The sequence below is a fragment of the Amphiura filiformis genome, chromosome 6 (assembly GCF_039555335.1).
Source record: "Amphiura filiformis chromosome 6, Afil_fr2py, whole genome shotgun sequence".
NCBI classification, from domain to species: domain Eukaryota; kingdom Metazoa; phylum Echinodermata; class Ophiuroidea; order Amphilepidida; family Amphiuridae; genus Amphiura; species Amphiura filiformis.
Genome location: NC_092633.1, coordinates 64894638 through 64907008, shown reverse-complemented (window position 1 = coordinate 64907008; position 12371 = coordinate 64894638). Strand labels below are relative to the sequence as shown.

General features: G+C 35.2%; 1 protein-coding gene and 1 long non-coding RNA gene across 2 annotated transcripts in view; both read left to right on the top strand.

Annotated features, from left to right (window-relative positions):
• LOC140155820 (carboxypeptidase B-like) overlaps positions 1 to 11925 on the top strand; it is a 37241-nt gene extending 25316 nt beyond the window's left edge. Inside the window, exons 6-10 of the mRNA XM_072178805.1 lie at positions 180 to 287; positions 1294 to 1402; positions 2847 to 3055; positions 11190 to 11274; positions 11610 to 11925. Coding sequence (XP_072034906.1) covers positions 180 to 287; positions 1294 to 1402; positions 2847 to 3055; positions 11190 to 11274; positions 11610 to 11818 — 720 coding nt within the window. The 3' untranslated portion in view covers positions 11819 to 11925. The remainder of the gene's footprint in view (positions 1 to 179; positions 288 to 1293; positions 1403 to 2846; positions 3056 to 11189; positions 11275 to 11609) is intronic.
• Positions 6679 to 8508, top strand: LOC140155821 (uncharacterized). Its single transcript, XR_011859431.1, has 2 exons — positions 6679 to 7791; positions 7881 to 8508. It is a non-coding gene; the product is annotated as an uncharacterized lncRNA (long non-coding RNA).
• Positions 11926 to 12371: the final 446 nt, after the last annotated feature.

The following is a 12371-nucleotide window of genomic DNA, read 5'->3' as shown; positions in this document are numbered from 1 at the left end:
ATCAAAAAAATAAATCAATCAATCAATCAAGCAGACAAACAAAATATCTTATAGATTTTCCGCTCATGAGTCGCATGGAAGGGCAGAAGATTGCCCACTAAATTAGTAACAAACAAACAAACAAACAAACAAACTAAAATGTTATATGTCAATGTATTGTACCGTTTTCTTTCGTGAAGCTTGCCAAAGACTGGTATGGTGGAGACGTCAGGGATATTTTACAAGAATTTGATTGGTACATCTTACCTGTACTCAACGTAGATGGTTACGTCTACACGTGGACCACGGTACGTGAAATGTATTTATAATATTATAGAAAATAAGATTATTCCCATGATCAAAAATGAAGACAAAATTTAGGACTTTGCTTCAATTCCGTGTCTGATTTGCTTGTTGGTCTAAAATAATGCTCTATGAGCTAGTGATGAGTGCACATGTTATGCCCCTGTCACACATTGCCGGATCGGCCCTACAAGAAACAGATGGTATTCTAGTAAATCCGTTCTTGTTCGTCAGTGTTCGTTTTATGTTCTTATCAGTTTCGTGTTCTCATCAGTTTCATGTACGTCGGCCATCCGGCGATGTGTGACAGGGGCATAATAACGCGTTAAACAAGTTCGGTGTGTGATGTTCTCTATACAGGTGTGGCTTAAAAGGCTGTGACCCCAACGAGATACAAAACAATTGATACGGTTTTCCTCATTTTGCCAAATTTTTCATAGCAAAAATACCTAATAACAATTTTAATGACGAAAATTGTTTATAAAATTGCCTAAGAATGAAGGATTCGTCATTAAAATATTGTCATGAGGTATTTTTGTAATGAAAAATTTGACAAAAACCAAGGAAAACAGCAGTATTGACAAAGTTGCAGCCTCATTTAAATACACGTAGTTATAGTATAGATTTACAAATTCGTGTAAATGTCTCATTTCGTCTTTACACGGCTTTCGGCTTAACACATCAATGACACTAACAAAGCTGCCAAAATCTGAATTTTGATGTGTTCTACGATCCTCCGGATCAACAAATCACTGAACGGGCCTTTTAAACAGTATTTTTTTTATTTGGCGACAGAGCCTGGGAAGAAATTCAAATATGAAGGATTGAGCATATCAAAATAAAAACATGCAAAAGCAAAAATTGATTGTATTTGATTCGGGAGGGGATCGGAAGCAAGTTTTTTTTCATTCATTTGCGGAGTTAAGTTCCCTGTTAAAGACCACACCGGGATCTGGCCAATTATTCGCATTTTAAATCTCCCATCATGCCTTTTCTTTCCTATCTTTGCAGGATAGGTTGTGGCGGAAGACTCGTTCAATCATCAAAGATCCTTTGACTGAAAACACAAGAGGATGTCTTGGCGTCGATCCTAATAGGAACTGGGATTACCATTGGAATGGTAAGATCATTATCAAAACAAAAAGGGAGCAGCGTGGCACACTGGTTAAGGAATTTGCCTTTGGTGCCAGAGGTCCCGGGTTCAAATCTCCACAGGACCAACAAAATCAAATCCACTCTCCCCGTGGTTCATACTGCAGTAACTGTCCGTTTTCCTATACAAAATACACAGTGCTCTTACCATTGACGCATAACCTCTACGATAGAAGTATGGGTAATTGCTTAGTTAACGTCGCTGTGTGAAAAATAACCAGCCAATGTTAAAAGTACTCTTCTAAAATTCTAGAAAATATAGTTTTGTAACATGTCCTAAATTTTTAGCTAATTTAGATGTTTGGAAATATTCGCACTTTGGTGTTTTAGTGTATGTTATAGGTAACAGTACATTGCCTAGTTAACGTCGCTGTGTGAAAAATAACCGGCCAATATCAAAAGTACTCTTCTAACATTCTAGAAAATATAGTTTTGTAACATGTTCTAAATTTTTAGCTAATTTAGGTGTTTGGAAATATTCGCACTTTGGTGTTTTTTTTAGGAAGGATATGTAAACGACAGATAACACCAACAAATATGAAGAAATTATTTCCAAACCGTGTAACGGCCCACAGCCATTATGTTTCTCATTTTCAAGAATGTGGTTAACAATATGCACAGTATTGTCTCATTTCGTGAACAAAGGCCACACAGTAAGTGTTACCTTGCGTTTGCTTTATAATCGTTCACCCAACTGAAACTATAATACCAGCTCATTGCTCATCACACAAGTAAAACAGACACATGTGTGTGTGGATTTAACCAGAGAAGATCTGATGTAACATAGTTGAGCTGTTTTCAATGAGTGTTATCTTGGTTTAATATATTTAAATGGGGTTTAAGTCCTGTAGATGCAGCTATGACCCGTGATAAAAGACATTCTTACAGACGTTACTCGGTTCCGATCAGGGTAATACGACAGATTGTTGGCCATATGTGCATGACTGTCCTGTAAATGCCCGACCATGCAGCTATCTACGACGACCCCCTTCTCCGAAGTTTCGTCAGCGTTATCAGATTCCAGCTGTTAATGCCTACACTGCAAAACTAGAGATTAAACACTATTCTAGACACCGCCTTGTCCTCGATTTGTTAACATGTTTAAATGATAAGTGTTTTGGAATTTGACGCCTTGTGTTTATTAAACACATGATGTTTTGAAATTTGACATTGGTGCTTAGGTTTTAAATGTGTTTACAAATCGAGGACAAAAAGTGTTCAATCCCTATAGACAAAACTTTTACAGTGTAGATATGCTCGACATACAAAAAAATATTTAAAAAGGAAAAAGAAAAAATCGTAATATACAAACAAAGCAATACAAAGTCGAAAAAGTGCTTTGAGGGAAAAATATATAGAAAAAGAAAGCACTGGATATAAAAGAACATTTTTCTTTTCCCATCGTTTTACAGAAAAAGGCACTAGCAAGAATGTTTGCGATGATAACTACCCCGGGACCAAACCATTTTCGGAAACTGAAGTGAAACAAATTGCTGATTTTTTGACTGAATTGAACAAACATATTCCGGTGGTAGCGTTTCTAGATATACACAGTTATGGTCAAATGTGGATGTCACCGTTTGGGTACAGTGATAAGAAACCAGACGATTTTGAAAAACATGTAAGTATAAAACTATGCATGGGTGGCGGCCAAATGAGTCAAAGGGTATCAAAACAGAGAGAAAGGTGTAAAAAGCACAGAAAGGTCTCAAAAACAAATAAAGGTCTCAAAACCCGACAAAGGTATCAAAAGTCGAGAAAGAATTCAAAAGCAGAAAATGTCTCGAACGTAGAGAAAGGTCTTTAGGACCGCGAAAGGTCTGAAAACCAGAAAAATGTCTCAAATACAAGTCTCATCAAGTACAAAGAAATGTCTCAAATGCTGAGGAAAGGATTATAAGAAAGTTTTCAAATACTGTAGCAAGTCTTAAAATAAAATATAAAGGGCTCAAATACAGAGAAAGTAAGTAAACAAGCAGATAAAATAAATAAATAAATAAATAAATAATAGAGTATAGATAAATGAATAGGCTACATTTTGAAGCCTTTCTCTGTACTTTTTCCCGTTTTTTCGTGATTTTGAAATATTTGTCTGGTCTATATTTTTCTGGGTTGATAGCATGAATAAATTATTTCATACGTGACTTGGTGTATTTGCTAAATATGCGACGAACACCATTCGAACCTAATTATAGAGAGATTGCGATGTTCCATTAACTATAGTCTCGGTTCCAAACTGGATTGTGCTCATTTGTCACGAAGGAGAACAAGGCGCCTGGAACAAAGACTATAAGCTACTATAATATCTGATCTAGGTCAAAAGAGGGCATAGTGTTTGAAAAAATAATGGTTAGCGCAGGCTACCGAGTCTCTGCTAGTTCAAACAGCACGCTTTTGATTTTGACTAAAAACCAAGGTTAACATGCTGCTTAAACTTAATTGTACTTTTGTGATCCCCAAATATTATAGTTGCCCAAAAACATATATTTTTGGTAGATTAAGGATCACTACATCCATATATCATGACTTTACTTTCAAAATGAGACTTTTTCGTCCTGAAAATTGCGAGTTGCATGAACTTCGACATGAGGTAAAATCACCATAATTATTTCAACGTTGCACCTGCGTTTTATTCCACGTTGGAATCCAAAAGAAATTGCAATGTCATTTTTTATACGCAAAGCATCACACACATTTCAATGGGCAATCTCTGCGTATGGATATCGCGTATAAATTTAGTTAATAGAGACATTGCGATTTCCAAACGTAGATATGCATCGGACGTACGTTGATCTATTCAAAACCACTCTCCTGTATCGAAGCGAGGTCACGTATTTAGCTATTTTTGAAGATATTCCACGTGCGAAATCGACGTAGATACATCGTTGAAAATGCACAAAATGTGTCCATTTCACAATGTGTTAAAGACAGTCAAAGATAATGAACATACGAAGGAAAGTCTAATTATTATTATGATCCTTTTTGTTTGTAACAAATCATTATAATAACGGTACAGCGATGTGTTAAAAAATTAACTAAATTTAAACGCAATATTCATACGCAGAGATTGCCCATTGAAATGTGTGTGATACTTTGCGTACAAAAAATGACATTGCGATTTCCCATTTTGGATTCCAACGTAGAATAAAACGCAGATGCTACGTTGAAATATGCTGATTTTACCTCATGTCTAAGTCCATGCAACGCGCCCAATTTTCAGGACGAAAAAGTCATGATGTATGGATGTAGTGATTTTTAATCTAACAAAATATATGTTTTTGAGCAACTATAATATTTGGGGAGCACAGAAAAAATTAAGTTTAATCAGCATGTCAAGTCAAAATTTTAAAAAAGTGGCCTGTTTGATTTAGGCAGAGACTCAGCTTACTGTTATTTTTTCAATCACTATGCCCTCTATCGACCTAGATTAGATTAGATCAAATATTATAGTCTTTATTCTAGCTGACTTGTTCTCCTTCGTGACGAATGATCACAATCCAGTTTGGAACCGAGACTAGCAATATTTAACACCGTATTAACGTACGTAAAAACGTACGTGAAAACGTACGTTCCACGTGCTGCGTTTGGAACATCGCAATCTCTCTAATTTTTAACACATCGCTGCACCTTTATTATAATGATTTGTTACAAACAAAAAAGATCATAATAATAATTAGACTTTCCTTCGTATGTTCAGTATCCTTGACTGTCTTTATTGTGAACATTTTGTGCATTTTCAAAGATGCGTCTACGTTGATTTCGCACGTGGAAAATCTTCAAAACTGGCTAAATACGTGACCTCACTTCGATACAGGAGAGTAGTTTTGAATAGATCAACGTACGTCCGATACCTTTTTTGGAAATCGCACTTGAATCTCTCTATTATCTATAGATTTATATCTTCCACTCTTTTCCACCGTGCTTCTGTATTTGAGACCTTTCTCTATATTTCAGACCTTTTTTCAGTCCTTGAGACCTTCTCCGCATAATCATCATGATATATCTCAATCTAAATCTATAAACAAATACTCAAAACAAATACTCAGGTACTGTAAAATTGCATACACGAGATCAATAAACATGCCCACATACCCTAACTTATGCAAATATCATAACTTGAGAGTCCAATATCAGTTTACACCCTGTAATATGAATACGCCAATAATTAAAAAAAAAACATTTTTACGAGTGTGAAAGTAAAAAATATTTATATAAGCCTACTAGTAGCTGATACCAGGGCGAGTATGGTACGGTGTATATAGTCAGGACAAGGACGGTGTGGATGAAAATGTCGTACAGAATATTTGTTAAAGGCAAATTTCCACTTGATTTTGTTTCACTAAGGGACGCACCATTAGATATTATCGAGGGGAGGGGGTGGGCTAGGGAGTTTTTTAAATAAAAACAAATCCCCAATAGTGAGACGAACAAAAATTACCCACTGACCCAATAGTGAGATGAAAAAAATATTGCTTCACTGATGAGTAAAAAAACAAACCCAAAGGCAGCGAAAAATAATCTGCCTGACCCTAACTCACTAGCCTCCCCCCAATAATATCTAATGGTGCGTCCTAAAATGTTCATAAAATTAGGGTGTTAATTTTTTTCAAATGGGATAAGGGTGTCGATTTCAAGATGGTTGCCAATTATATTTTGATCAGCTCGTAATTATAGGTGGGAAATGTAAGGCTTTTACCACTACGCCGAAAAGTAGACCCACGTTTAAGAGTGCTATGAGTTGACCCATCTGGTTTATATTTTGTGTGTTAAAGAAAGTAGACAATGTATAGAACTTGAATTAATTATTCGTGATGTTTCTGGCGAGATTTTACAAGACAATTCTCAAAATGAAATATTTGATATAAAATATTCAACATGGTCCGATCAAACTCAACTCTTAAAGAACAAAAAAGTCGACGATGGCATGTCTCTATACTCCCCCATTCCAGAAAACTACAGCACTATTTATTTTTATTAAACAAATCATTATCCTGTTTTGTCAAATGAAACATAGCTAAAACCTAATCCTCTAGTTAGTCCTAACTGGTAATAAAGGTCACATTTCCATATTTTTTGCAATTTGAGGGGAAATGGTCTAACTTCATGCACTTTTTCGCATGTTTTCTTACAATTGTAGTCACAAAATTGTAAGACTTGGCAAAAGTCTAAGCATTCAAAATCTTGAGTATAGGGTAAAGAGTTGGCTCATAATTTTAAGCAAGATATTCCTTATAGTTACTGTTACAGTATGTGATAATAGCGATACCGCCCATCAATAGTATCGCCAGGTTATGTGTATCAATAAACGCCCAAGACTAATTGGGTACCAAGATGTCGGACTACAGTATAAACCACGTTTGCCAGAGCTCCTGATTTACTTATAGATTATAACGAATAGCTATCGTTACATGGTGTCATGAAGCGGTTTCTGACACTATAGGTACCCCCGTCCGCAATGATTTGCATCCGATCGCCGTGGGTGTAGAAGAAAGCAAGAAATGACAGCTTTAAAAAAGCGAGCGTGGACGTAAAATATGAAGATACAGAACTTTCATCGCATTCGGATCACGGAATTTGCCGATGATTGGCCGAAAGTTAAATGGTGACGGACTATGAGTACCGTACCGCTAATTGCCTACGGGCTTGAAAAGCCACAGTATCGCGATAGAAAGTGACTGACTAAAGAAATCGGCGACATAGAAGAAGAAATACTTCAAGAACTTTGAAGAATTACAGCATGAGGAACACTCATTTATGAAAACAAGAAGAAAGGCCAAGCACTAAACATGCATTGATTTGATGGCCAGCAGAATTTGCAAAACGCAATGAAAAGAAAGCGAACACTCAAGCACTGACATGACTGAGCTGAACATAAACTGATAAAGCAGCAAGAAGATGCAGAAATAGGCCTGAGCACTAAACATGCACGGTGGCCGGAATTACATGTATGATGAAGCAATGACTTTGAGTTGTGCATCATTCAGCAGAGATGGACTTTTATTGTAATTCACATGAACATGCTTATAATGTGCATGCTGCCATTAAAGCACTGTGTTTAGAATGTAGGAAGCCATTCAACATTGAACAGAATGTAAGCCATTCATCGTGCAACAGAAGATTGCAGCGATCAGGATGTAAGCCATTCGACCAGCGGGGGACAAGCCATTCGTCAAGCAGCGATGGACAGGCCGCTCGTTGGATGTGAATTAGCAGCAGACAAAGGTTTGCCAATTGAAGCAGCACACAAGTCATCGACAACCACAAGTCATCAGATGCAAGAGACTTTAAGAATTCTTCAAATGCAGATTAAAATCAAGAATATGAAACGTAAAAACAGCATTTAAAAGTATATAAAATGCAGTTTTGGAAAATAAGGCTTGCTAATGAAAAGCAATTCGTTTTGGAAAATAAGGCTTGCTAATGAAAAGCAACGTACAATGTATAAGGCAGTTTTGAGAAAATAATAATGCTTGTTAATGAAAAGCAGCATTAAAGCATATAAAAGCAAAAGAAGCAGAACTTTGTATGAACAAATAGCAGGAAGAGTGAACAATCAACCAAATAAGCTGGACATTGAACACCGAACAATGAACACTCAGATTTTCAATGACTTTATTAAAAAAGTTTCCTAATAAAAGAAGGAAGACTTGGAACATTAACAATAACATTTGATTTTCAAATCTTTCAATGATCAGAAATACAATCAGTGTTTTGGTAAACTGTTTTATAGGCCAGTTAAGAGTTCCAAAACAATACAAATTTAAAATGATTGTCGTAAGATTCTATTCTGATCAGCAATTTAATAACTGTTTATTTACACTCCCGACATAAGCATTGTGAAACATCATTTTGCATGGACAATAATTATCTAAAATGACATTGGAAAGTATTCCTTTAGAAAGAGAGATGTTACAATATGTTATTAGCCATTCAATTATTTTCCTTTTATAAAGAAAGGGAGATGTTACAGTATGTGATAATAGCGATACCGCCCATCAATAGTATCGCCAGGTTATGTGTATCAATAAACGCCCAAGACTAATTGGGTACCAAGATGTCGGACTACAGTATAAACCACGTTTGCCAGAGCTCCTGATTTACTTATAGATTATAACGAATAGCTATCGTTACAGTTACTTGGCAAATTAACTTTGGGAGTATGTAATTTAAATCTTTGGCCTCGCTTCCAGTTTTCTGCTCGGCCTAAATAATATAATTATTAGAGTTAGGGACTGTTCACAAACACTTGTAAGGGGGGGCCTGATGCAAAAAAAATTTATCGCGAAAATTTTTCGGGCCCCCCTTTACAGACCTCGAAAATTTCAGGGCCCCCCCTTTTTGACTTGAAAATTATCGGTCAACCCCATAGAAAAGCATATAAACTCAATTTTCCCAGAAAAATTTGTGGCCATTTTTTTCAGGGCCCCCCTTAGGAGGGTCAAAATTTTCAGGGCCCCCCTTTTTGCATCAGGCCCCCCCTTACAAGTGTTTGTGAACGGTCCCTTAGCAGAGCCAAATGCCGCCAAAGGCAACGAAGTGGTCAATTACGACGAAAAAGGTCTTGCTGCATTGGCTCGAACCTGCTTGGAACCTGCATGGTGCACTGGAATGAGCTATGTAGGTTTATCACTGTTGCACTTGCGGTCTTCATCGTCACATAATATACCAATTTTTATCCTTTTACGACGTATTTTAAACACATTTCTTGTTTTCCGTTATTTTTCAATTAGGTTAGTGTCCTTTTTGTGAATTTGATTTTCTAAACCCAAAATTTATTTGAAGTTAAAAGCGTTCTTTAAATGTTGATTTAAGTAAAACGTAATCCCTAGACTTTTCAGGCACTAAGTATATTTTTACAAATCGCAATCGGTTTAAATCAGGAAGAGTCTATTTATATATACTGTAAGTCACACAAGGATAATTTTACAACTTAATAATTCAGCACTTATACAGATATGATTTCTTATCCGCTTACATATAAAGCGCAAACTGAAGTTAAAACAAATTTATTTAACACAACTAACCTATTAGATTTACGTTCAATAGAGTTAACATAAATTCAGCCATTTTTTTTATAATGCTAGATAATTCCCCAGAATCTTTCTTAATATTTTATGTACAGATCTGTAATTATGAAACTACTACTAAAGCATAATTGGCTTTGCTGAAATAAAATTTTGCATTCTGTAAATTAAATGTGCTGCGTGTATATTGTATTACCATCACTGAAATATTGAAATCTAATTTTAAATTTATTGTAATTATTGTGATTTACGAATATTGTCACGTGTCCGTTAGAAGCCCGGGCTAGAAGATCGTGTCGTCATTCCGTAATCATGGTAATATGATAATTTACCATAAAAAGAGTTGGCCTTTAAACAAAACATTTGAATTTAATACAAAGACATAAATTAAAAATTGATTCAAAGACCTTGTGACGCGTTAAGAGTAGCGTGGCCATTAAAAATCATTTATACGTTTCTATCACTAAGCATAACTCTTTTATTTCTGAAGATCTGAAGAGCAGATATGTGCTCTCTGAGTCAAGTTGTAGATTAGACTGAAGAGAAGAGGAAAGTCTCTCCATATTTAGATAGTATAGTAATAGTAGATAATGTTATCTCATGATCTTATTCAATGGGAAGCTTCGTAACTGTGATACTAAACTTTCCTAACTAATCACAAACTTCCAAGTAGGTTTAGATATACTAACTTTAGACCAATCACAGGACTAGTGTGATTCGGACCACCAACGAAGTGGGTGGTGTCCCTTGAGATGATCTGAATCTTGGAAAGGGATGGTTTGGCCAAATAGGGAATTAATTAATAATATTCTGACATGTTTATTGTTATTTCCTCAGTCAAACCACATTTATGATTATTTAGTCAGTTGGAAAACAGGAAATTGACCATTACTTTTGAACATACGATCTGGCAACTATATGGTCATCAAGGAATTTATCTCCTCTTTTGAGAGAAGTTTCAATTTTCACATTAGAATTTCAAGTGGGAACTTTTAACTTTCTCTTAGAATGCATTTATATTATATATTTTCATATGATGGTCGGCATTTCATCCCAGCTACATGTATACACTTTATCATTAAATTATAAAGTCTACCTGGTTTAATACACTCTAAATTACAAGGATTTAAAAATAAATCCTTAAGACTGTAGTTAGGGACCAATCAATTTTAGATTTAAAATTAATCTTATAGATTTGAATTTTAAATCTTAAAGATTTAATTTTAAATCTAGCACTTGATTGGTCCCTAATCACAGTCCCTTGGGATTTATTTTAAATCCTTGAAATTTAGAGTGTACTTCGACGACTGTTAAATTGTCAATTTAATAATTTGCCATAAACTGTGTATTATATCACTAATTTTAAAAAATAAATAAAAAAATATCTGCTATTAGAGGACATTCCTCACATTCAGAATGCAATTTGATGTGACTGATAATTATGTTCTCAAGTCCCACAAAAATAATGTGCAAAGATGACCGAAGCCCTTAAACGAATTTATTTCTATACCTAACATTTAAGCTATAGTAAGTATAAAGAAGGCGTTGGATACGGTTAACATTTTATTTAGTTTATGAGGTGATTGGGTTATGAATTATTTTAATACACTTTAACATGTTGATGTCGGTGATATTAACGTATTGGAAGTGTTTATACGTGTTTCTTCTCTTTTCATGTTATACGTTCATTTCAACCGTGCTAATGTTCGTATTCGTGTTTACCTTTTCAAGATGCAATTAGCAAACAGGACTACAAGTGCCCTATCGAATGTTCATGGAACACCTTACAGAACGGGAAACATAGCACAAGTAATATGTAAGTTACGTCTATCAAATTTGGTTGCGTCATCTAGGATCTTCACCGGATTCTCATGCCAATTTTGTCTCAAAACTAAAATGAATTCCTTTTATTGATGCAATTAAGTTTGTATTGTGCATAATTATTATGTAGTTATTATGTAATTATTATTATGTAGTTATGCATATTGTGATACTTGGTTTGTGTTTTTGAATGATGTATTATGCACGAATGTGTTAACGGCTCGGAGATATTATGATTCCTGGAATAAACTATGTGTATTAATTAATACAGAGTTTCAAATTACTTTAATGTTGATCATATGGCCATGTTGTCTTCTCTTAATCATGTAGACAAAGCATCAGGCAACAGTGTAGATTGGGCGTATAGTGTACTAGGTGTTGAATACAGTTACGCAGTTGAGCTTCCTGATGAAGGGAGTGAAGGATTCCTTCTATTGCCAGAACGTATTACAAACGTGGGAGAAGAGACATATGAAGCAGTCAAGGAAATGAGCAAAGCTTTACTTGATGTTAAGCATCAAACAAAAACAAAGGAATAGGACATGTGCAGATCAACAGATATATGTGTATGATTCTATAAGTCGAGGGATGAATCCGACATTATCAACTCAAAAGCCTAACCAAACAGTGGCTGGGAATTGGTGTTATATAGCATATTTTGATTTTAATAAAATGAACTGTATTATTGCAATTGATAAACAAGTTACAATGTTTGTTATCTACCGTAGATAGCAATGGATATACAGGTTGCATTGTTTGTTATCTACCGTAAATAGCAATGGATATACAGGTTGCACTGTTTGTTTTCTACCGTAGATAGCAGTATATAATTATACAGGTTGCATTGTTTGCTATCTACCGTAGATAGCAATGGATATACAGGTTGCATCATTTGTTATCTATCGTAAATTGCAATAGAGATATAAGTTGCATTGTTTGATATCTAACGTAGATAGCAATAGGTATTTCGGTTACATTGTTTGCTATCTACAGTAGATAGCATTATATAGGTTGTGTTGTTTGTTACCTACCGCAAATTGCAATGGAGGTATAAGTTGCATTGTTTGCTATCTACAGTAGATAGCAATGGAT